The sequence below is a fragment of the Melitaea cinxia genome, chromosome 17, assembly GCF_905220565.1.
Source record: "Melitaea cinxia chromosome 17, ilMelCinx1.1, whole genome shotgun sequence".
NCBI lineage: Eukaryota > Metazoa > Arthropoda > Insecta > Lepidoptera > Nymphalidae > Melitaea > Melitaea cinxia.
The window spans coordinates 7,776,734-7,804,240 of record NC_059410.1 but is presented as its reverse complement, the minus strand read 5'-3'; the positions used below and the strand labels follow the sequence as shown (position 1 = coordinate 7,804,240).

General features: G+C 32.6%; 4 protein-coding genes across 4 annotated transcripts; all 4 read right to left on the bottom strand.

Annotated features, from left to right (window-relative positions):
- Positions 1-554: 554 nt before the first annotated feature.
- LOC123661847 (allergen Tha p 1-like) lies at positions 555-4,272 on the bottom strand. The gene is made up of 4 exons (XM_045596786.1): positions 4,254-4,272; positions 3,509-3,539; positions 3,261-3,331; positions 555-901 (listed from the first exon to the last, which is right to left on the bottom strand). The coding sequence occupies exons 1-4, from the start codon at positions 4,270-4,272 to the stop codon at positions 717-719; spliced, it is 306 nt and encodes a 101-aa protein (XP_045452742.1). The 3' UTR covers positions 555-716.
- A 1,206-nt stretch (positions 4,273-5,478) lies between these two features.
- Positions 5,479-8,858, bottom strand: LOC123661712 (ejaculatory bulb-specific protein 3-like). Its single transcript, XM_045596658.1, has 3 exons — positions 8,764-8,858; positions 7,735-7,921; positions 5,479-5,735 (listed from the first exon to the last, which is right to left on the bottom strand). The coding sequence occupies exons 2-3, from the start codon at positions 7,919-7,921 to the stop codon at positions 5,551-5,553; spliced, it is 372 nt and encodes a 123-aa protein (XP_045452614.1). The 5' UTR covers positions 8,764-8,858; the 3' UTR covers positions 5,479-5,550.
- Positions 8,859-15,040: 6,182 nt separating this feature from the next.
- On the bottom strand, positions 15,041-16,975 carry LOC123661711 (allergen Tha p 1-like). Its single transcript, XM_045596657.1, has 3 exons — positions 16,867-16,975; positions 15,958-16,145; positions 15,041-15,415 (listed from the first exon to the last, which is right to left on the bottom strand). The coding sequence occupies exons 2-3, from the start codon at positions 16,142-16,144 to the stop codon at positions 15,228-15,230; spliced, it is 375 nt and encodes a 124-aa protein (XP_045452613.1). The 5' UTR covers position 16,145; positions 16,867-16,975; the 3' UTR covers positions 15,041-15,227.
- LOC123661846 (craniofacial development protein 2-like) lies at positions 16,720-23,367 on the bottom strand. The gene is made up of 2 exons (XM_045596785.1): positions 22,414-23,367; positions 16,720-16,737 (listed from the first exon to the last, which is right to left on the bottom strand). The coding sequence occupies exons 1-2, from the start codon at positions 23,365-23,367 to the stop codon at positions 16,720-16,722; spliced, it is 972 nt and encodes a 323-aa protein (XP_045452741.1).
- Between the last annotated feature and the right edge of the window lie 4,140 nt (positions 23,368-27,507).

Genomic DNA, 27,507 nt, shown 5'->3' with positions numbered 1-27,507 from the left:
ACCATTGTTTTCTTTGGCTTTATCGTGTAATATTTTCCGTATTTTTTCAAGACGACGAATTCAATACGGTCTGTCAATTTTAACAAAATGAAATGTTTTACTATGTTTTAATATGATTACGCGAATTTTACTCATTATAATGAAACAAGTTATTCGGATTATTCGATTTCGGATTAAATCGCGATAAAATCCGAAATGGTTGCTTCATTATAAAAAATGAAAACTAATATCTTAATTGTTTGTATATGAATCCGTTTTTTTTTTTTATAATTTCTACCTAATACAATTAATTATATAAGATTTATTTAGCGGGGGAGCTAATTTGTTTGTTCGACCTCGTTAATTACAACACCTACTAGTCAACCTAAATTAAAATTTGACTGAAATTGTTTTTATATTATAAATTCCTTTCTTCCACGGTATCTATCACCATCTATATATATCACATCACACTTTGTTCCATATAAATGAAGCATAATTTTTAAAAGTATCATAGGAGGTATCGCAAAAGCATATTCACACACATTAGATGGAGTTTTAAAATAAAATTTTTATTTTATTTTTTCATCGAATTTATTTTTAATTGAATTTCTTTTACAAAGTAATCGTAACCGTAATAATAAAGGTCGTTACAAAACCCGATATTATGTTCTCATACTGGTCACAACGTATATACGTTACTTACCCTACTTTTATGAACTGTTACGTAATCTTTTTCAAGACATTGATATAACCGATTCAAAGTTTGCGAAATATGTGTTTTTTGGATCAAGTTTATGTTTAAGTTCCTCGTGTTTTTCGGGTAAGTATCTCTTGAATGCCTGGAAAGTTCTGCCAGCGAATCTCTTCTGCATTGGTGAACATTTAGAACACGCTGTCTTCACGACTTCTGGTAGAACTGCTAAAAAGGAAATTATATATTGAAGAAGATACAATTATGTAAAATATTAAATCAATTTAACATTGCATTTACCTATATATGAGTACGTCAAACAAAAACTTTGTACCCCTTTTTACGAAAATTGCGCGGACGGAGGAGTATGAAATTTCGCACACTTATAGTTTATATAAAGAAAGAGTGCAGAATGCTAATATATTTTTTTAATTATGCATAAAAGTACATTAAATCAATATAAAAAATATTACACACACTACCATGTATTTGATACACACACGCGTATATACTCTTTTGTTTATTGTTGAAGTCTGAAATCAAATTGAGAATAGATTATAGATTAATATTGTTTGTCTATACTGAATGTCAAACATAACCATTATCAATTCATCAAAACCATAATAATGCTCAAACTTATAATTTAAATTAATTATGGCCGAATTTCGACCACTAGGCGACCTCTAGTATCGTATTATTTAGTCTAATTCCTACTTGTAAATGTTAAGAATATTGTTTATTTGGTTGATCAGACTAAGACAAAATACTGGACAGTAATATGGTAATATAATTTTCTTTAAAATGGAGCTAATCGCAAACTATCAACGCATCTACAACTTCAATGAGATAGGTAAACTAAAAATTAGCATTAAAGTAACGAGATGTAAGTTACTTTAACTATTTTAGTTTCTATTACAAAAGGCTTCGTGTATAATAATATCAGCGTGTTAAATTATAAACGAACGTTAAAGTAATTTCTTATGAGTCATTACATTTTTGTTATTAAGAAATTTCATTACTACACTTTTTGAGACAATATGCATATGATAATAACATAATGCATGTTTTCTCAATAAGCCATAAACAGAAGTTAAAAAGCATGTGTGAAGTTTACCCTTTAAATACGATCGAATCATCGTTCATCAGTTGTTTCATACGATGTCACTTAATTCCTATTCATATCACTAATATCGTTTTTAAGAAGTAAACTTCAAAAATAATAATTATAACACTCATTGATTCTATTTTAAACTCGAACCCACTACTTTAAAATTGTTTCTTTTGGTTTACATTTGCATACAGCTTTAATAGGATAAATACAATATTTGTGAACTATTCACCATGGACTTGATATTTCGGATTAATTTTTTTTTTTGTCAAATTATTCTATAATTTTTGTTAAATTATTTTGGAACTATATATGTATAATACGAAATGTATGGTACGGATACTTTAATTGAATACGTATCAAAACCATAGTTAAGGATTTAAAATAGACAAGCACTTTTAACTTTCATGTCCTGAGACATTTAAAATATATCCCTTGCTTTGCGGTCAAGGAAAACATCGCAAGGAAACCTGCTTGTTTCGGAAGTAACTCTTGAGAGTTGAGACATGCGTTTCCGCAACCCACAGTGAAGCAATAGGACAGATTCGCATCCATCTCCATATAAGAAGAGACCTTTACTCAGTACTGAGTCGTTTGTAGGTCAATATATTTTTATCCGTACGTATGTACTTTTACAACAAAAAAATATAACTTTGATAAAATATCTTAATTAATAGTCAATTCTAATATTTAATCAAGCCAGTCATTTAATAACTCAATTTAAATGTTCATTATAAAATATGTAAATAAACCAGAAAGTATGAATATTTACTTTAAGTAATTTTAACCACTTAAACTACTTTAGCGGTAGTTTGTTATTTAATTTGTTTTAATTAATTACTAATTAATTAATGTTATAGCATTTTTTTTAAATAAATGTAGTATTTTGCAAATCCATATAACAAACATGACAATAAAACTCTTGAGTATAGTAAAGTATTTTATTCTCGTATACGATCTAAGATTACGTCTTAGATTTTTCTTTTGTATTCAATCATGGCGAATCGAGCTTAACCGCATTACTTGATAAGAGTGTACATTAAATTAACAATTCTTGCAATTTATTTTATGACACAAATTGTTAATTCGGCTGTTGACATTATATGCAATATCAAAAGTATTACCTACCTCTTATTACTAAAAACTTATAATTACTAAACTTATTTCAAGTTACGTTAATGGATAGACATTTAATTACCTACTGTTAATTAATTATATCTTAATTTTCGGAATTTTAGAATATATATTTGGTAATTCATTTGTGTCTAGTTAAAATTGTTTTGCACTGCCACCATAAAACCAGATCCATAAAAGCAGAATCAAAATCAACCCATAGACAAAGTAAATGACTATATACTCGTATATAACGAATGTTAGCTATATAAAACGAAAATTTCATTTTCCATACTACGGTCTTGTTCGTATAGGAATCACCTAAACTTATCAAGTAAATGAAATGAGATTGAAATACTTACTTACATTTAAACACTTTTCCCACAGGAGTACAAGGACTTCGGTCTAAAAAACAGTCCAAGTATTTATTCAATAATCTAGGATTTTCCACAAAATAATCGATATCGTAATAATCATATCGTCGATCGTAATATATTTCATCGGCAAATGTGTAACATGTCAATAAAAACAAAAGACACGCTTTATTCATTACAACCGCTTTAATAAAATCAAGTAAGATAATAAATATAACCTATTATATTACTAAAAGGTACCTCTTTGAGTGAATACAATAAAATGGTGTTGCTGTTATAATCCTATATATTTAAAACATCACATAATTTGATTTTAACCTTCAAATAAAAAAAATCATCACGAGCTTAACAACAGGCAGTGGGGCGTCCCGACCTCGCGTAGGTACAAGTGTATCTTTGTTTAAATCTTTAAATGTACCATATATAATTTAGTAGTGTAGCGGAAAACAATAATTAGATATTATGATTCAAAGCCTGTCGTAACAAACGTCGTAAAATTAAGAAAACAGTTTTAAACATCAGTATTTTCCGAACAAAATAAAATAAATCCTAGCAAAAAAATAATAAACAATTTTTTTATTTGCATTTGGAATGGTGATACATCTTAAGAAATGGTATGAAGATTCACGGTAACGACAAAATCGTGTGAAACACTTGACGCCTAGGCTCAGTGGGGCTCACGATTCGTGTCTCTGACTGTAGCGGTGTAGCTTACAGTGCTTTTACCTGTTTATTATTTTTATGTGTATATAACAAGGTCGGCAAAAAAGCGTACGGTTTGCCTGATACTAAGCGATTACCGTAGCTTATAGACGCCTACAACACCAGAAGCACCGCAAGCGCGTTGCCGATAATACTCCCAATCCCCACAGAAGCTCTGGTCACTTTACTCACCACAGGAACACAAGACTGCTTGAAAGCAGTATTATTTTTGCTTTTCCTGATAATAATATAATTTAACTCTAACTCTGACTACTTTACTTACCACAAGAATAGATCACCATTTGAGGCAGAGTTATTTAGCTGTAATCTTCTGTTAGATTCTGAGTACTTCCCCAGTCGGGATGCTCCAATTTTTAAGCAAGATATTTCCTGTTGTGCTATAACGCTTGACATAAATATAACGCTTTTACTAAAAGGCCTGTATGGTTAAACTAAACAAGATACTGCGTTACTGGCTTATGAGCTGGCTGCGAAAAATAACATAGCACACCCATTTTCAGTCGAAAAAAAAAAGGTTGGTGTAGATTGGTTGAATGGAACTAGGAAACATCATTCCGATATAGCACTACGTAGTCCTGAAATGACATCTTCTGCTTGCACCTGTTGTTCAAAAGATACTCAAGGAAAACAGAATATTCCGCCGCATAGGATATTTAATATTAACGAGCCCAGGTTATCTACTGTTGCAGCTAAAAACGCAAGTGTTCACTTAAGCTTGTTGTAAACCTGTGGCAAATATGTAATGACAATATGTACTTAAGATGTACCAAAGTTGTAATTAATTCCTAGTATGTAGCCATACCCTTAATTATAATATTTTTTTTTTAATAAAAGTGGTCAAGAAATGTGTTATTAAACATTATTTGAACCTGGAGTGGAAAATGATAATCGGGATAATTTTGACCCTACTCTAGGGATTATTTTAGACAGGTGTACAAAATGATCCTTTAGAATCTTTTAGAAAATGTTTTAGAATATTTTTGATATATCTAAAAATACTAAAACAAGAAAATGGCATGCCAGTATATCAACACTTTACACAACTACTTATCCAAAATTCTTTCAATGTTTGCTCTTATATAATACTTTGGATAGAGTAACCGATTTCCCTTAGGGGATCATTTTGAAAACTTTTCCCCTTTTTTCTCAATTTACCATATTATAATAAAACCCACAGTTCTTTACACACATTTGTTTTGAAAGACCACTTGTTTTTCGTTGATGGCGATAAACATTGGAACAAATGAACCAATTAAACAAAAAGTTAACATGCACTAGAGAAGTACAGTTAAATAATAGTCTTTTATACACATTTTGCAACAGTTTAGTCTTCGTATATTGCTATTATTATTTGCAAGGCGTTGTATAGGATCTAACGAAATTTTCAATAATTGATAATGAGTGCTTCGATGATAAGTTCAATGTGAATAATGTTAAAATAAATTATTATATCAAGGTATAAGGAGGATTTCAAAAATAAGCAAGTATAAAAATTAAATAAGATTTTATTGCATATGGTCAAAATTATTTAGACCTATTGCACCTTAGCAACAAATACATTAAGAATTTGCGATAGCCGCTTCCAAAGCAGCAAAATTCTTATCTTGAGGGTCGTACTTTTGTTTGAAAACTTGGTAATCATCTGGCTTCTTTACTTTGATTTCTTCTAAAAAACGCTTTAAAATATGTTTCTGAGCTTTAGTACATTTTGCGCAATTTTCCATGACTACTTCGGGTATGTCTTCTGCAAAACAAATTGAAAAACAAGGTTCTAGCGGATTAAGGTTCAATATCTTCTTAGGGATAAAATATTTTGTATCAAAACGGTCACTAAAGCTATGCACAGTTATTACAGTTATAACATAAAAGTTTGAACTTTAATATAAATAAAGTAAATCTACAACTAGTTGCTCTCACAAATATGTCACAGGTATGTCGATACTTGACCACATCACGCAATATCTCGCTTCAGCCTGTAATATCCAACTACTGGGTATAGGCCTCTTTCCCCATGTAGGAGGAGGATCAGAGCTTAATCCACCACGCTGCTCCAATGCGGGTTGGCGGATATATTCCATACTATGAGTAATGATCGCTATCAAGTGTACATAATAACAACCGGGACCGAAGGCTTAACGTGCTCTCCGAGGCACGGTGGGGAGACCCACTAGGACTGCACAAACACCCAGACCACGGCAAACATCTTTATCAAACACAATCACGCAATATGTTTATCACATCACGCAATATGTTTATCATAAATGCAATTTCTAGATAACGTAGCTTTCTAATGATGTAAAAATATTCGTATAATTTTAAGCAAAGATTATTTAATTGTTATAATAAATATTACTTAAGTTTCAATAAGTAATAGAACATGTTTTTTATCAAAGCTTCAGAGAATTAAAATTACATTTAATGCTTTTAATATTTTTTTTAAATAAAAGTAATAACAGTAAATAAGATTTATTTTGACTCAAGATTAAAAATACAAAGAGGTATATAGAGCAGGAGATTTCTCAATTCAAACATACAAATATTTAATTTTTAATTTTACTAACTAGAGTTACAAAATAACAAAAATAAATAATGACTGTACAAAACTATATCATCCTGGTTAAAAAACTTGTTTTTGCCATCAAATTATTTTTGGTCTGTGCTGGTTCGACTCGGTCGATTTCGTTACTAATATAATAAAGCAAACGTGATGTGTTTGGTAGTTTTTTGTTTCATCAAACAGGCAATTATAATTGAGAATAAAACAGTGACTATAAACCGCCAATTTATGTAATGTGTCTGTGTACGCCACATTTACTAAAAAAAAATAATTACTTTTTCGGGTTAGATAACTTGTTATTGCGAAAATCTTATAGTGTCTTATTCCTATAAAAGAAGTATTGATACGGAACGTGAAACTACCAAAAAAATTCTTATGTAATTACGTGAATACTTTACTTACACAATTTATTAAAAAAGGTAGTTTGGAGGATGATGTAACGTCTTCCTCTAACGGAATAAAAATTTACACTACCAAAAAAGCTACGTTAATTATCATTCATTATTGTACAGTCAACATAACAAGACTCATCCCACGAAAATTTTATGTTATTGTAGAATAAACGTATTTCTTGCACTAATATCGGAGCGTAAAATCAGAAATATTCATTAAGTTTTATAGTATTTATTAAGTTTTTTCTTATTTTCACAACTTGTATATAAAAATACTTAATAAATATTTATTTATTTATTTATTTACACTTTCGCACACTAATACAAGGTTTTAACAGCATAACAAATGAAATATAAAAATAAAATTTGCATCAGCTGCAACAGGCGGTCTTATCGCTAATACAGCGATCTCTTCCAGGCAACCTTTAGGCAGAGGACTAAATAAGAAGTGAGGGATGGGGCGCAAAAATTTTATGTAACATACATATGAACATAGTCACAAACGTACATGTACACCAAATACATTCACTTACATATACATACACATACATACACAAATACATATATATCAATAATAGTAAAAAAAAAAAAAACCTGATAAATTTTAAATGACAGACAAAACATAGCATAAAGTACTCATTGAAATAAAATTGCTTGACATTACATTAAGACGATAAATACATTTCTTTTGTGAGTTTTTTAAATGTCTCTAATGTTTGAGCATTCTTTATAGACAGTGGCAATGAGTTCCAAAGACGACAAGCTAAATACACTATATACTTAATAATACTCACTTTTAAAGTCAGCCATTTGTTCATCGCACGAACCCTTGTCGTTAAAACAATCAAGGAATGCTTTTAAAGTTGTAGGGTCACTGACAACTGCTTCAATATCCAAATGGTCATTTTCGGTGCTGTATAACTCGACAGCAGCACAAAACACCAAAAATGCAGAAAGAACTATAACGAATTTCATATTCATCTGTAATTAAAAGAAAGTAACATGTAGTACTACTATTTGGCTACGGTAGTAAAGAATATAGCCACCTCCTCTCTTCCCGTGGGTGTCGTAAGAGGCGACTAAGGGATAACACAGTTACACTACCACCTTGGAATTTACAAAGCCGACCGATGGCGGGCTAACCATCCAACCGGCTGGCTTTGAAATACATAGGCCGAAGATGGGCAGCAGCGTTTTCGGTGCGAAAAAGCCAGCCCTGCGGTCACCAAAGCACGCGAGTTCACGCCATTTTTGGGGTATATTATATATATATATATATATATATTATATTATTATATATTATTTAACAGTCACGTTTAAATTATGTAACTTGTCAACTTTATACTATCGCACTTTTTTATTTTTAAATTAGGTAATCCAGTTTGCACATGTAAATCACAGTAGGAAGACTACTGTGAAGGTTGCAAGACCCGTGAAGGTTGAAAAAACAGAACGATAATGTTGTTTCGAGAAAGTTATACAATTTCTTATTTACTTCACATGTCTAAAAACAAACGATTATTGTCATAAAATTTTTACATGTTCGCCACTTTTAACGATTTCTGTGAGATGAACAATGTACAAAATAAAATTACCTAATATTGATACCTAAATGTGCTTCACATAATTTTCTTTTTTTTTATTAAAAATGATGAATAGCACTTTTAGATGAAATATTTTTTGATTTAAAATGGTAAATACGATTAGTGGAAATGTAAAATTTATTATATGAAAAGTCAATTAAATAACAAAAAAGAAGAGGCGTCGTCTCCCAGTAAAAATACGAGTTGTTTTACAAATACAATATATAAGAATTTTTTTACCTTTTATATATTCTCGTCCTTCAGTCCTTGTCTACGGGGAACACAAATACAAGTGTTCATAAAAATTAAATCCACTCTTTATATAGTTATTCCTGTGAACCGATAAAGCAACTACGTGCTTTACATTGTTTTGCCAAACAATATCACTATAGACTGTAGGTTATTAAAATTAATAATAGCAACTTGCTGAGAATAACAATGTATATTTATTTATATTAATTTACACAATCATCTTTGTGACATTGAAAAAAAATGTTGAATTTCGTAACTTAATTACCTAACTTGAACCTTTATGACTCTAGTCATACGTCTACGTATACGTATTTATTAAATAAACAATTTAATTAGGAGCACATTTGCAACGAAAACAAGGTTTCTTGATTTAAAGTTGAATGTGATACGACAAGGTTAACCGGTATTAAATTAAGAATGTATCTTAGCGACCAGATCGCTTTTGTACATCTTTCTTTATATATATATAATTTTTGTTAGGTTTTTATGACGTTTAATAAAGAGTCATCATCATCATTACAGCCTATACAGTCCACTGCTGGACATAGGCCTCCACAAGTTTACGCCAAATATAACGTGAACTCATGTGTTTTGCCCATAGTCACCGCGCTGGGCAGGCGGGCTGGTGCCCGCAGGGCTGGCTTTGTCGCACCGAAGACGCTGCTGCCCGTCTTCGGCCTGTGTATTTCAAAGCCAGCAGTTGGATGGTTATCCCGCCATCGGTCGGCTTTTTAAGTTCCAAGGTGGTAGCGGAACTGTGTTATCCCTTAGTCGCCTCTTACGACACCCACGGGAAGAGAGGGGGTGGCTATATTCTTTAGTACCGTAGCCACACGGTAAAGAGTGTTTAGTATTATTATGATGTACTACAATTATATTAACAAACATTACTCAGTAATTTTTAACAAACAAAAGTAAGAGATGTATTAATTTTATTTATATTGTTGTTTAATATACCATCTTCTTCTTATTATCATCATCATATATATTAATACGCTAAGGTTAAGATGTTTGCCTCCCTTTTCAGAAAAAATCTCACAATTACTCCACATAAATTATATATTATTTTATTGATAATTACTTGCTCTACTGGCATCCACAACTAAAAAAAATTATGATTGCTTTTATTTTTGTAAATTACTTAATTATTAAGATTATATATATACATACACATTGAGATACAATACAGCAATACTGCCATCTGACAGCGTTAATATTGAAACAACGTCAACATGATTGACCGTCGGTAAATTGTTTGTTTTATTTAAAATCAACTGGCGTATAAACTTTTTTGTAATTTCGTAAAGTGAAAACTATTATACTTATTTAGTGCGAATTATTCGCAAGGGTATAGCTAGTATAAAAGTCTTGCCCTACCTAAATATTATTACAAAGAAAAAACGTTATTTCTATTGCACGTAACATTTATCTTATACTATTAAACGAGCAATTTTTGTATATATATATAATCTGAATATCGAAAACGGCTCCAATGATTTTCATGAAATTTAGTATACAGGGGATTTCGGGGGAGATAAATACATCTAGCTAGGATTCATTTTTAGAAAATGTCGTTTTATCCCTGTTTTTAGGCATTGGAAAAATGGCTACAATATTGTTAGAATACGAACATAAATTTCGCAATTGTCATTAAAGATGTAATAGCTCAGATGGGGAATCGGCCGGTCGCGATTGACCGAATATACCACGGTTCAAATCCTCAAAATTTTCCAGATCAATTATTTCTCTTTATTTCTAATTGTACTCATTATTTTTTATTTAAATAGCCAGTTCATATTTTTTATTATTATGTCGGTAAAATAGAAAATATATTCATATTTTATCATTAGTATTTTTTTTTTGATTTTTTATATTTATTTATATTTTTTATATTGTCGGTAAAAAAATTATTATTCATATTTTATCATTATGTAATTCGTATTTAAATATGATTTCCAAAAAAACACGATTTACTAAAAATACCGAGCTAAGCTCGGCCCCCCAGGTACTTACTATTAACATGTGTAAGTTACATTAATATAAAAACATTAAAAACTTATAAAGCTTACTCAAAGTGGTCTCAATTGGCTGCAATATAATTCTTTAAACGATGAGGCCAGTTATCAATAGAAGCAAACACTCTTTTCATGGGAAAATTCTTCACTGCAATCGTATGGATTGTTTTAGGACTCCAAATTGTCATGTACTTTATAAAACTGACCATAAATCATAATCCAGCGAATTAAGTTCGGGACTAGATGACGGCCAGTTTTCAACTTTAATGAAGTCTGGGACGTTGGTTTCCAAGATTGGATGGGTCTTTGGGAGCATTGTTGTGGGAGCTTTATGACCCGGCGCCGAGTTTTGCTGAAAGGACCATTCTCGGTTATTTTACATGGTGCTAAGGAGCTTATCTATATTTTTAAGAATGGTCTCTTGATACATTTGTGCCGATGTTTTGTGATACCTTTTTCACAAAGATATGGCTCAATCACTCCTTGATACCTAACACCCCACCAAACCATCACTGAAGTCGGATAATGCTCATGTTGTACTCTGTTGACTAATTCTAAAGCTTCCTTAGAAGTTTAAGTATAAAGACGGTCACTTTTTTTGTTAAAATATTGCTCAGTAAAAAAATCTCATCTATGTGCTATTAATACATATAAACAATACATATATAAATAAATATATATAAATTACACCCAGACTCAAGGTGGGAATCGAACCCACAACCCCCGGAACAGAAAGCAGCTACAAAATGCGTCAACGGGCTAATCGATGTTTGTTGTGGTCTGGGTATTTGTGCAGTCTTTGTGGATCTTCCCACCGTGCCTTAGAGAGCACATTAAGCCGTCAATCCCGGTTGTTATCATGTACACCTGATAGCGATCGTTACTCATAGTAGGGAATTTGTCCGCCAACCTGTGGATCATGGATCACCCCCATTGGAGCAGCGTGGTGGACCGCGACCCGGCAACTACCCCACGGGTCTACCGGACTGCACCAACAACCGAGCAAAGCTCCAGGGAGCCAGTGCAACCCTGCCGGAACACCGCGCTTTTGCACCACACCGCGCTTTCGCGCCACAGGGCGACCGAACCACCCGCCCCGTCCGTCTGTCGGTTTTTGGTCCACGGGGGTCCAGGACCTAAGACCCCTACCACTTGCTGGAACCACGTGTGTGGTATTCCCCCATCCGTCACCTCGGGACGCGCCCAGTAGAGGTCCAGCAACTCATCTCCTTGGGGCCTAGGTCCCTTGGGGGTCTGGGACCAGCTTAACCCTAAGTCAAGCGTGCGTAAAAAAGTTTTACTTTAGAAATATATATCTCGTTTATTGGCTTTATAATGCAATCAATTAGCAATATAATAAAAATCAATGATTCTTATTATATCGCTAAATTAAAACGCCTTCGAAGAAACAAAAGCAAAATATAACTCATGCGATTTAAATAAAGGAAAATAATTATGATTTTCTGTTTTTACATTATTATTAAAACCTATTCTGTAACAAAAGGTTGATGCAAAACAGGAGGACAAAATAACTATTTTGTGGTTTAGTTTTGAAAATATCAAATTTTGTATTCTTTATTGCACTTAAAAAAAAGAAACAAGTAAAAATCATATTTACAAAGAAAGCTGGCAAGGGCGAACTTATCTCTAGAAGAGATCTCTACCAGTCTACCCATGGCGATGACAATTTCTGCTATCGCGAGGCACAGAAGTACAAGAGTGGTTTATAATTATTATTATGTAATATATAAAATTCTCGTGTCGCGGTGTTTCTAGTTAAACTCCTCCGTAACGGCATGACCGATTATCATGAAATTTTGTGTGCATATCGGGTAGGTCTGAAAATCGAACAACATCTATTTTTGTATTATATACCCCTAAGCTATAGGGCAGGAGAGGGGGGAGGGGGGTTGAGAAGGTTAATAAAATATATGGCAAAACAACGTTTGCGGGGTCAGCAAGTAAATCTATAACCTTATTCAGAATAAATAATATAAAATACACGTATACATAACTACATACAAACTTACATGAACATGTACATACATACATAAAATACATACATAAATAAATACAGTTAGTTTAGTTGCTGGATAAAAAAAATTACATTTATGTTCTTAATTTCATTGTTTTAGAATTATTCTCTTTTAAACAGTTTACAACTAAAACACTGCCTGCGTATAAGTTATTTAGAAAATTAAAATTTTATTATAAAAATACTGGTTAACATAATTACGATGATTAAATAATTGATAATGTGCAATATTATAAATTCAGCAAACAATAAATTTATAGCAATAGTACCTTAAACATTTAAAAACAATTAATTTAGCAGCTGTAAAATAACACAATGGTATGATTTATTAAATGGAAACAAAAAAAAATTGACTAATCAGCTACAAAGTTCAAGTTAACTTATAACGTAAAAAATATACCCCTACCCTAACTGCTTACGACTGATGTACAACAAGTCAACAAATAAAAAGGAAATGTTTATTTTGCTGTTTGAATAATTAAAAATAAATAAATAAAATAAACAGTTATGTAAAATAAAAAAAAAATAAAAAAAATCTTAAAAGCCTATTGTGTAATTGGCTAAAATGAGTGCATAATTCACGAACGATTTTATAATTCTATTAGGTATTTATTATTTTTTTGTTTATAAAAAATATATACTTATTAAAAAAAAATTGATTCATAATAATTATCATTCAATATTTGTCAAGGCTATCCTAACCTAGTGACAGCGATCACTATTTAACCGACTTCCAAAAAAGGAGGAGGTTCTCAATTCGACTGTATAATTTTTTGTTTTTTTTTTTTTAATGTATGTTACATCAGAACTTTTGACCGGGTGGACCGATTTCGACAAATTTTTTTAAATTTATTTGACATCTAGCAACAACTACTTTTCGAGTTAATAATGCGTTTTTACTTGACGCTTTTTTCGTCGACCTACGTTGTAATATACCGCATAACTTTCTACTGGATGTACCGATTTTGATAATTCTTTTTTTGTTAGAAAGGGGATATCCCTAGTTTAGTACCATAATAAGGAAACCAGGACCTGATGATGGGACCTCAGAGAAATCGAGGGAAACTCTCGAAAATCCGCAATAACTTTTAACTGGGTGTACCGATTTTGATAATTTTTAATTTAATGAAAAGCTGATGTTCATCATGTGGTCATATTTAAATTTTATCGAGATCTGATTACTACTTTTTGAGTAATCTTTGATAACGCGTAGTTACTTGACTATTTTTTCGTCGATCTACGTTGTATTACTCGTCGATGTAATTGAAGTCGGTTTTTTTTTCGTTTGCGAGCAAACACAATTATTTCTTAATGCGAATAGGCTATACGAGTATAAGTGTTTTTCATTAGTAATATAATGTTCAAATTACATAGGTAGTTGTCTGACATCTACTGTCTACTACGAGACTACTATAATACAGTGCTAATATTCTTTAATAAATTACTCTAATATTAATAGTAATATTTTTTTATGACATAATTAATAACTAAATCTAAGTTAATGAGCAAACATAAATAAACACGAATAGAGTAATTCAGTGGTTTTGGTTACTTGTAGTAACGAGGCGAAAGACGTATGTAAAGTAAGGCACTTTTTTTATCAAGAATAAATCTCAGCACAACTTATATCCAACACATCTCAGCTCAACATCTCAACATCACTGCTAATCGACAGCCACACCAGAACTATGTAATGTATGTAAGTACGAAAGCGCGCTCAGGCTGGTGTCGTTTTTTGATTTGAACATAAAGAGTTTTCAAAGGGAATTGTATAATTTGTTAGTAAATGTAGCAATAAAATTAAATAGGTAAATTACTTTTAAAAACTTCAAAAATTATTGATTTATATTATATGATATCCCACTGCTGGGCATAATCCCCTTTCCCCATGTAGGAGAAGGATCAAAGCTTAATCCACCACGCTTCTCCAATGCGGGTTGGTGGATAGCGGATAGTATATACTTAAATTTTATATCTAATAATATCGATAAATTTGTTGCTAAGCCCTAAACTCAACAACGCCAGGACCAATTTTAAACAATGCTTTATAACACTTTGTAGAAGGTTTCTATGCAATAAAAAATTAAGAAATTTGCGTAAAAATTAAAAAAAAAATTCAAATAAAGTTACAATTATTTCAACTTTATGCGTTCAACAATTCGCAGGACGGGACAACGTATGTCAGGTCAGCTAGTAGGAAATAACAATAGCATAATATAATAAAAATATTTATTATATATAGATACTTACAATATAGTTCTGTAGAGCAATGTGATGTGTAAAAGTTTTATGTATTACATAATCGACGCGAAATTTTCAAAGAATTTACAAAAAGTAAGTTACTCTGAAATATGGAATATCTACTTTTTAGTTATTTTTCAATCCACAGTTGTCGACAGGATTTAGTCGGAAGCGTTAATGAACTTCTCAAAAGTTTCTCTGTATTCGCCATGGGGGTCTTCTTTGTTCTTGAGTTCCTCCCAAAGTTCAGGAGTTTTAGTTTTGAAACCGTTAATAACTATGCGGACCAGCTGTCGTTGTTTCGGCGAGCACTTAGCGCAAGAAGTACGTAGCGCTTCTGGAATTACCTCTGTAAACATCAAATATTTTAACACCTTAAAAATTGAATTATTATTCAAATCCATTGAACCAACTATATGTTAACTGTTCTTTGTACTAACAGTCCTAATTTGTGTATGACAAATTTTAAGTACATTAGATAACTAGTAAAACAGTTTGTGTTCTGAATAAAAAATGTCATTGTAAAGACATTGTAAAGGATCGCGTGTTTTCTTTCATATATATGTAAATACAAACATCTTATACAATACTTGTAAATAATAAGTATCAACCCAACAATTTAATGTGTGTAAACAAAACATAATATTTTAGAGTCAAATTGACAGTCCAACATGCATTATTACATACTCATACAAATATTCTTGACTATATTTTTACAACCTTAACGCACACGGCGTGGCGAACGTGAGTTGACAAACTCACCAGTCAAAAACCATATCGTAGTCTGCTCTACCATCTTTTGAGACAAATTACCATTTGCATGTGGTTTAGGTAATAACAGACTTTAATGAGTACCATAAGTTAATAATAAAATAATAAATGCAAATTTACTTTTGAAGTCATTTCCTTCAGCAGTGCATGGACCCTTATCCAGAAAGCACTTGCCGTAACTTTCTAGAACGCGTTTGTTGCTCACGAGCTCTTCGGCATCAAAGTTGTCATAGCGAGGGTTGTAAGTATCGGCGGGATAGGCGAGAACTGCCGCCAGTACGGTTGCTAATATCACAATTGTCTTCATACTGTCGAATAAATACATTATTAGTGTAAATCTAAAATAAAATACAGTAAATCTGTTTTTACAACAACTTTATATAAATTAATGGATAAATTTTACTAGGTACCTATATAAAAGATATTGTAACTAAATAAGTAAACTGACAAGGTATATTGAATTAAGTTCTTAAAATTTTTTTATGTCTGTAAGTCCACAGTTAATAAAATTTTATTTATGTTTGTAATTGTCAATGTTTCTATAGAATTTAATCATATATTATTCTATTCTTTTAAATGCAACTATTAAAACAGTACTGGGACACAGTCTCAAGTGATCATTAAAAATAATTTCTATTATTAAGACGATTACAGCTAAACACCAAGATTAAATATAAGTCAGGGATATGAATATGCAAATCTAGATAAAGTGAAAGGAGCTGTAGCAATTATTAAAAAAATATTTTGTAATTTAAATTAAAAGCAATCTTTACACTCTTTAATTAAGCTAGCTTATTTTAGTTTTCTGTAATACAGCTTTAATAAATCACTATAAAAAAAGTACTTATAATTTCAGTATTAAATAGCATGATTTATTCCGCACTATATTTTGATCAAAACCTATAAAGAAAAATATACTTAAATTTATTTTTATATACTAGAAATCAAATATATCAAAATAAGTCATTAAAGCAAGCTTTAAAAAGCCATAATACACTACAGATACAAAAGTCTAAGGAATCGACTTACGTTTCCGAGTTTCTTGTTTCTGGTCTGTGCTAATACTGCATGAATTAACGTCTAACAATCTCATATATATATGCATCTCAGAAGGAAAACACGTCGAAACTTATTGATCAGCAAATCTTTTTCGTTAAGCGTAAGCATTACAAGTTTTTTTTTTTTTTTTAATGACGCAGAACACATTATGACTGAGTACGTTATAAAAAATTAGATAAAATATTCTGATTTTTCAAGTTCACAATACGTTATTTTGCCACTAAACTTTATTTATTCCGTAGAAATTCCAAATTTCCGAAACAACCTTTGAATTTTTAAAATTAAAAAATACAATCATATAATCTATAATAAATTTTAATTGCTTAGATACAGGAATAAGCTTGCACCCGCGGCATCGCACACAGAGAGAGCACACTAAGAGAGTTATTCTTTGTATGTCAGTAATGCTATTAGAGACAACAACCGCTGTGGTATGCGAGTAGTCGCCTAAAACACCGACGGTTTGCGGGTTCGATTCCCGCTCGAAATGGATATTTGTATTTGTACAGTTACTTCTTTCCGCTTTGGATCTCTGTCCTCTGTGTCTCCCAACATTGCCTCGGAAAGCGCGTTAAGTCGGGTTGGTCCCGGTTGTTATCATAAATACCTGATGGCGATCGCTACTCATAGTAGGGAACTTGTCCGCCAACCCGCAGTGGAGCAGTGTGGAGGCAGGTGGCTTCTTCAACATGGAGTAATATGGGAAGAGAATGCCCATATGGGATGTTACAGGCTGAATGCCAATGCCTGCTGAAGTCGGCTTCGATTTGGTAACATTTTTCTTTGACTCTCTTTCTATGTAACATCATCGAGTTCTATAACATCACGCTACGACTAAAAGGAGCCTTCACCGATAAATAAGCTATCCAAAACTAAAATAATTTATCAATTCGAATCAACTGTTCAGACTAACTCATCAGCTTTATAATAAGTATCTCTATAGACATGACCAAACTAACATATTATTAGAACGAAACGTGTGTCAACCTCAAGTAATTTTGCTGTGTAGGCTCGCACGTGATAAAAACTTTTTTCAACAAAACAATTGGTTTTGTGTATCCTACGGTTACCTTATTCCGGTACGAAAATAGATTACGCAAATATTGATTTATAAGAATTTGAATTTAGTTACATAATTCCTACTAACAATTGGTTTTATATTATCAAGTTTTAACATAAATTTTGTATTTTAGGCAATGAATATATAATATCTACAAGACTCATATTTTATATACGGGTCACAGGGCACAACTACAATGCGCGGGTTGTCTGTCAAATAATTTTGACGTCATTTTCGAGTACCTATACGATGGCCACTTTTTTTATATAAGCGTACAGCTTATCTGATGATAATCGATTACCTTAAATTATAGAAGCTTGCAACACCAGAAGCATCGCAAGTGTATTGCTGATCCTACAGGAACACAACTTATCGCTAATAATAACTTGAGAAAACAGTTATTTTGAAATTGCAGACAGACACTTCAATTTTATTCATATGTATAAATTATATATTATTAAAACACAAATAAAAATGAATTTTACTAACAATTATAATATTTTACCTCTACTATCTTTTTCTGTTGTATGTTATCCGTGTAAATATAAAAGGGAAGAATTTGTTTCTTATCTTGTATTGTTGCGTTAATATGATTACAAGCTTTTTAACATCTGTATTGCACATGAGTAAAGTTCTATAATGGCGGAAACAGCAAAGTTTATTTAGTCAATCAAAAAAGCCAGGCGTTATTATTTGAAGGAAAGAAGAAAGGAAGTTGTTTAAAGAAAGAGAGGATAGTTGCTGTAATAATTGTTAGCATGGAGTTAAAAATATAAAATCTTTATTTGTTTTGAAGTAACACTTTATATTTGACTTTTTAACATGGTATATTAAAAAATAATTAAAAATATTTTTTTAATGTAACTTCTTTAGACGCATGAGGGTAAAATTTTAACGGATGAAACGCAATAATAATAATATTAGTGTCACGAAGATGTGAAACGGTTTGTCGAACAACAGAGCCGCCTCGCGTGTACTATTGTAACTACAAAGGTTGTTACATTATATCGATAGGATTGCATTGCAAATTAACTAGATGGCGCTGAAACGGAAATCTAAAGCTTTAGATTTGTATAAATATAAACGAGACTCAAAAATTAGTTTGCAAAAGAAGTTTCACTTCTGACATGTGTACTTTGTACGAACGCACTTTTTTTGTTTATATATAACTAGCTGTGCCCGCGGCTTCGCCCGCGTTGAAATTAGTGTGTCACAAAGTTTTCCTGGCAAACTTCCAGTGAAACTCTCATCAAAATCGGCTTATCCGTTCCGTAAACTTTCCTCTTGCCAATGGTGGAGCCCTCTCTCCAATGGCGAAACCGCATGAAAATCCGTTCAGTAGATTTTGAGCGAATCGATCACATACACTTTTGGAGACTTTGTTTTATAATACACTAACTGTTGCCCGCGATTACGTCCGCGTGGTTATGCAGATATGCATTACTATTAAGATGTTTAACGCAAATTATTTTTTTATTTCAGTCACTTGAAATGCTTATCAAACTGAGTAACTTTTTAAAAGACACAATTTGGTATAATTTAATAGTTATTTTTATAAAACCTCTGTATACACCACATTTTTAGTTTTATGTTCAGGCTGTATATGTTTCATACAAACTATCAACCCCAATTAAACCCCCTTAGAGGTGGAATATCGTAAAATCCGTTCTTAGCGGACGTCTGCTAACTATAATCTACCTCCCTGCCAAATTTTATCTTTGTCCAACCTGGATAGATAGACCATCCAGTGCTTTTTGAGTTCTCGTGATGAGTGAGTTAGTGACCTTTTTTTTTATATAATATATATAGATTACGATGGATTATTTGGACACCTTCTCACCATCTATAGAGCGAACATTTTAAATTTCAAGTCTCTTACTTCAAAAACATAGGACTTTCATACAAACTTTCAACCCCCGTTTTACCCCTTTAAGGATCGAATTTCGTAAAATTCGTTCTTATTGGATGTCTACACCCTATAAGGAGCCTTCCTGTCAAATTTCAAGTTTGTAGGTGTTATAGTTTCGGAGATTTTGTGATGAGTGAGTCAACCTACCATCCCCCGTTTTAACCCCAAAAGGGAGTTTATTTCTAAAGATACATTATTTGGACACCTTTTCATCATCTATAGAGCACACATTTTAAATTTCAAGTCTCTTACTTCAAAAACATAGGACTTTCATACAAACTTGCACCCCCCGTTTTACCCCCTTAGGGGTCGAGTTTCGTAAAATCCGTTCTTAGCGGATGTCTGCGTCCTATAAGGAGCCTACCTGCCAAATTTCAAGTTTGTAGGTGTTATAGTTTCGGAGATTTCGTGATGAGTGAGTGACCTTTCGCTTTTATATATATTATAGATTATTCTTTATTTTAATAATTATTTAAACTTATTCTTTTCTACTTACTTTAGTAATTCTAATTCGCTTTATATGACTCACTGAGAAAAATAATTAGAGAATAAATTAAATTTATTTAAAAGTACGGACGGAGATTATGTGTATATTTGATCAAGTATAATTTATGTGTAATATTAATGTTCAACTTGGCATCATTCTCATCATCATCTTCCTGCCCTTATCCCACTTATGTAGGGTCGGCACAACATGTTTTCCTCTTCCATTCCTCTCTATTATTCGTCACTTCAGTGCTTACTCCTTTCTTTCTCATATCCTCACTCACACAATCCATCCATCGCTTTTTCGGTCTGCCGATCGCTCTTCGTCCTTCGACATTCATCCCTAACATTCTTTTACCGACGTAGCGGTCATCCCTCCTCATTACATGCCCATACCACGCTAACCTATTGCTCTTCATTTTCTCTGTCACGGGTGCTATTTTCAAACTTCCCCTTATATACTCATTTCTAATCCGATCTTTCCTCGTTACTCCACACATCCATCTTAGCATTCTCATCTCGGCTGCGTGCACTCTTCTTTCATCCGTCACTTTTGTTGCCCAACATTCCGATCCATACATTACGACAGGTCTTATGATCGTTTTATAGATTTTCCCCTTAAGTTTAAGGGGCATTCGTGGATCACAAGCTGTTCCAGAGACTTGTCGCCATTTCATCCATCCCGCATTTATTCTATTTTTCACGTCACGGTCTATGTTGCCGTCATTTTGTATTAATGACCCAAGGTAGCGGAAGTCGGAGCAGACTGGTAGGGATACACCATCCAAGGCAATATGGGAAAAACCGGACGAACCGCTGAAATCGCAGAACAAGTGCTCGGTTTTAGACCTACTTATCCTCAATCCCGCGCCCTCCAGTCTTTCCTGCCATTTTCCCAGTCTGCTCTGTACCTCAAGGACATTATCTCCGACAAGAACAACGTCGTCAGCAAACAGCATACACGAGGGTGCTTTCTCCTGTATGTCTGATGTTAGAACATCCATTACCAGGAGGAATAGATACGGGCTTAAAGCCGACCCCTGGTGCAAACCTACAGCCACACTGAACTTGTCAGTTACCCCGGCTTCGGACCGGACGTGGGTGCTAGCTCTATCATACATCGCCTGAACAAGTCGTACATACTTCTCTGGCACTCCTTTCCCTTTCATAGCCCACCACAGAACCTTACGGGGGACCCTATCGTATGCCTTTTCCAGATCTACGAACACCATATGTAGGTCTTTTTGTGCGAGTCGATATTTTTCGCAGAGTTGGCGGAGTGCAAATATGGCGTCCGTAGTTCCCCGGCCCAGCATAAATCCAAATTGGTTCTGTGTGACCTCACATTCTTCTCTCATTCGTCGCGCTATCACTTTCTCCCATATCTTCATACTATGTGACATGAGCTTTATTCCCCGATAGCTGCTGCAGTCCTGTATGTCACCTTTATTTTTAAAAATGGGCACCAGTGAACTGTAGCACCATTCCTCGGGTATGACCTCTTCTTGCAGCAACTTATTGAAAAATAAAGTCAGCCACTTCCATCCATCCGCCTTCAAAAACTTCCATACTTCCGCTGGTATACCATCTGGCCCAACTGCTTTTCCATTCTTCATACTCTGCACTGCCATCTTCACTTCCTCTATACTTACCTCTTTCACCATTCCTTCATTACTTCGTACATTTTCTAACACTCCGCTCCATTCATTTTCTTCATTCATCAAGTTATTAAAGTATCTCTTCCAGCGTTCTTTTATTTCCTCATCGTCCGTCAAAATCTTCCCCGCTTCGTCTTTTATACATTTCATATGGTTTACATCTCTTGCATTCATCTCTTTCTCTCTTGATATTCTAAAAAGATTTTTTTTTGACCTTGTGGGCTCTCTAAAAAATGATACAACTTATCTTGAGCCTTGGCCCTTGCGATAGCGACTGCTTTCTTAGCCTTCTTTTTAATGTTTTGGTAATCTGATCTTTTTATTTTCTTTTCTCTGTCATTTCCATCTTCCACTCTTTTCCATTCTTTGAAAGCATTCTTCTTTTCTTTCAAAATCGTCTGTACTTCCTCATTCCACCACCATGTATCATTCTCTATCTTCCTTTTCCCTTTCGTTTCCCCTAAGACATCCCTTGCCACAATTCGCACCCACGTTGCCATCTCACTCCAGCACTCGTTTACTCCCATCCCCACCATATCTCCCATCTCTATCATTTTACCAACCACTCTTTCCCGGAATTCTGCAGCCACCTCCCTATCATCCAATCTGTACCATTTCGTTCTAACTGGGGGCTTCGGGCTCTTATTTAAACTCTGAACTTTCAGAGTTAAGTCCAGGAGCAGTAGCCTATGCTGGGAGACGAGACTCTCACTCGGTATTACCTTGCAGTCCTTGGCCGATTTTAGCCTGTTTCTTCTTAAAAGAATGTAGTCAATTTGGGTAGAGTGTAGACCACTACGGTATGTGATAAGGTGTTGTTCCCGTTTTCGATAGAATGTGTTGGCTATTGCTAAGTCAAAGGCCAAGGCTGCTTCAAGTAGAGCTTCACCGTCTCGGTTCCTAACTCCGTAACCTCTGCCCCCATGCACCCTCTCATACCCGTCATTCATCCTTCCCACATGTCCATTAAAGTCCCCCCCAATGTATATTTCCTCGCACTCTGGTACTTTCATTATTACCGCATCAAAATCCTCCCAAAATCTTTCTTTCATACTGTCATCGCATCCCGTTTGCGGCGCATACACACTAACGACATTTAAAACCGAGTCTTCAATCAACAGTTTTACTGCAATAACTCTATCATTCACTCTTTTCACATCCATCACCTTGTTCTTGAGCTCTCTATCTAACACTATACCTACGCCATTTCTTTTCCCATCACAGCCGCAATAATAAAACTTACAACCCGCCCCTATTTCTCTTGCTGTCTGTCCCTTCCACTTCGTCTCCTGCAAGCACGCTATATTTATTCGTCTCCTTTCCAAAACATCTGCTAGCTCTCGTCCTCTCCCAGTCATCGTACCCACATTCCAACTGGCATCATTCTAACATCAGATTTATTTTCCAATTATCTTTCAATTTAATTTTGCGCTTAAATAACAACAAAGAATTCTTAATTGTTAATCAAGGGATCTTTACTAAAAATCGACATGTTAAAAATATCCCATTTTGTTTATTATTTTTTCTAACCCACTTATTGGAGTTCTACAAGACGGCTCAAACAAAACTTGTATTTCTGGATTCTATATTACTTTGAATGTATTTTTTTTTACTGTCACAACAATATTTTAGCACAAATTTATTAATTATTTCGCATAGTAGTTAATATAATTTTCTTTTCATTTTATTCCTTTGATAAATAAATTTACGAAATAAGTAAAAATATTTTTTCCAATGACATGGTTAATATCCTAATGCTGAATTAGAGGAAACAAACATAGGCCTGCCGTTTATACTTTGTAATTTTTTTTAACACAAGCATTTTTTTTAATTTCTTCATCGCCTTATCTGTTTATATTTATATTGCTTTAAAAATTGTATTTACTTATAGTGCTTCCTTAGTAAACAATAAACATTTTAAAATTAATGTATTTTAAATCGTTACCATACGTAAAAAATGTAATATTTTAGTAAAGTTTTGTTGTAAAAATTATAAATTTTATACTGATACAAATATTTATACATTTTAATTATTGTGGGTTATAATTTTTTCATCTTTTTTTAATGAAAATTACTCGTATATTAAAATAAGAAATTACAAAATAGAAAAATAGGTCATGGTAGTCTTTGTATTAAAAAAATATTCCAAGATAGAGATAATAAAGTTTTTCCAAAAAATAGTCTAGAATACATACACTCGTATGTAATATTTACAACAGCATATTTTGTTTATTGACATCATTTTTTATCTCTATTACATCAGCACTCGTTAAAATGTACTTAAAGAGAATACAAAAGGATTCATTACTTCCTACAACTTGTAATGTAGTAATATAACAAACAAAGGATTTATACGGAAATTTTACTAATGTGATCACCTCATTCCTCAAGCTGTTAAGATGGTAGAGAACATTATCGTTGATTGTTTATCCGCATACAAAATAGCTTTACTGAAATATATAGAATAAAAAAACAAGCGAAGCGCTAACGTGCTTGTGTATAGTACACACTATAACATCGTATATGATAGCAGTCGTATATCTAAAACTTACATCATTATATATATATGTATGTATATATATATATATATATGACTAGCCCGTTGGCGCAGTTTGTAGTGACCCTGCTTTCTGCTCCGAGGGTTGTGGGTTCGATTCCCACCCCGAGTCTGGGTGTAATATAAATATTTATTTATATATTTATATATGTATTATTTATAAGTATGTTTATTGAAAAAAAAATATGTAGCTATATACCAGTCGGCTGTTACCTATAACACAAGCATTAAGTTGCTTACTTTAGCAACAGACGACCGTGTGTGTATTGTGTAAATATTTATTTATTTATTATTTATTTATTTATATATATATATATATATATATATATATATATATATATATATATATATATATATATATATATATATATATGTAGTCTTTCGACTGTTGGAAGCTCCTTTTCTATACTTGCAGGACGCGGGCGTAGGTTATACTCGCACTCTTTACAATATTATGTAGGTAGTACTTATAAAGATTATAGCAAAATTATAACGTCCACCGAACACGTGGATGCGTGCGCGCTCTTCAGCATTCCGATCGAGCCTATCGTGTGGCGGAGGGAGTAACTCAGAGCAGTGCCTAGGACTTGCGACCCAGGTGTAGGTTTAAGGAGGCCTCCTTTGTAATACGTATCAACGCTCACCTTCACTGCTCGAGTTATACGTCCCGCCTAGCCAAATTAATCGTAATAGATAACAATTAATTCGTTTGCACAAATTAATTATTGAATAAGTCTAGGTTAAGCTACTAGCAGGATACAACAAGTGTATCGTGCCAAGCCAGAGCCAAGACTGCCTTAGCGGCGGTTGCACCGTTCGTTTCGTACACGTCAGAATAACTCGAATAATATAATAAATGAGGGTAGATGACTTATCGAACAATGTGCTAGGTGGCGCGATCGTTGCATCTGTTGCTTATAAATTCCTTTCTAATTGCGTATGACGGCGCTAGTGTTGACATATATATATATATATATATATATATATATATATATATATATATATATATATATATATATATATATATAGAAGAATAATTGATATACATATAATACAAATAAAAATAAAAAGAGAATATATATATATATATATATATTCTCTTTTTATTTTTATTTGTATTATATGTATATCAATTATTCTTCTTCTTTTTATTTTTTCTTTAATAGAACTATTGTATAACAGAAAAGTAATAAGCAGTGAATAAATTTTTCACCTTACGTGACGGTAGCGAAACGGCCAAGCCACATATTTTGACTAAGGTGTAGAGTTTGTGAAGTTAGGGCTTGTAGAGTTAGGGCGTGTAGAGTTAGAAGCTTGGCTCTACATGAGATCTGATAACTTTTTGACAGTGCGAGCCATATGATCTCGTCTTGGCAACATTTTACATGAAAATGTTTTTGGTGGGATCTTTTATAATCTTTTTTTAAATATCTAATATTATCAAACGAGCAAAAGACTATTTAAAAGTGCGACTGTTTCATTTTGCAAATAAAATAATGATTAATTGTAACTTTTTACAATATTAATTACTTATTTCGTTGCCTTAATCCATTTCTTTTTGAATATTATAGACGCTAAAAATTTACCGACTATAGCAATATCAGAGAATTTTAGGACCCATAGCTGCAAAATTCAAATCATGTTTTTATATATTCGTGCTGGACTCGTTCAACCATGTTTCACATGTTTTTTGTCGTTTTATTAAAAAGAATATTTTCTGATCGAAGTCTAATATTATTGAATTTATATGTAGTGGCACAAAAAACCAAGATCCAATAAAAACTTTTGTAACGTTTTCTATAATTTTTGATTCTTATAATAATAAGAATCAAAAATTATATCTCTTTGACCATGTCTAAAACAATACGAATGTAAGTATGTCTTAATAAGACCGTACCAAAATTTTACAAATGTTCTTGTTTTACCGATTTTGATAATTTTTTTTTGTTGGAAACAGGATAACCTTAGTTTGGTACCGTGATAAGAAAACCAGGATCTGATGGTGGGATCCCAGAGAAATCGAGGGAAACTCTCGAAAATCCGCAATAACTTTTTACTGAGTGTACTGTGTTGATAATTTTTAATTTAATCGAAAGCTGATGTTTATCATGTGGTCACATTTAAATTTTATCGAGATCTGATAACTACTTTTTGAGTAATCTTTGATAACGCGTATTTACTTGACTATTTTTTCGTCGATCTACGTTGTATAACTCGTCGATGTAATTGAAGTCGGTTTTTTTTCGTTTACGAGCAAACACAATTATAGAATAACTCATGCCCAATAAGGATTACGGGGGTGGGCAGTAACAATAAAAAATTTAAATGTATGTAACTCCGAAACTACTGAACCAATTTTTATCAAATTTTAATATTACAAAAAGGTACTCCAATTTTATTTATATTTATAGAGTATAGATATAAATTAACTTTAATAAATAATGTAATATGTATATATTTATTTGTGTATTTATTAATTAATTTATTTATTTATATATTTATTATTTATTTATATTATTGTTGTGTTGTGTTTTTGTTTTTTTAAGATACCTATGTACTTTAACTTTTATGCACAATAAAGTATATTTCTTCTTCTTCTTCTTTTTCTATTAATAGTCGCTTGATACATAGCATCAGAGTTGAGGAAAATACTTATATCAAGTGTTATATATTTATGAAGGTTAGAAGAACTTGTCGCGCATTTACATTACGGAAACGGAAAGTCATGTCAACACAAATAATTCAAGCTATTGTTATAACACGATGTATATGGTAGATATTCAAATCGATGACGAAGGCTAAAACAACAACAACAATATACCACCCACAAGTCACGGCTTTACGTGACCATTCATCAACTAACATAACTAAATAAAAAACAAGCTTGTTTTAAGTTTGTTTATTGCAGTCGAGTAGTTTTTCGATTAATTAATTAGTTAAT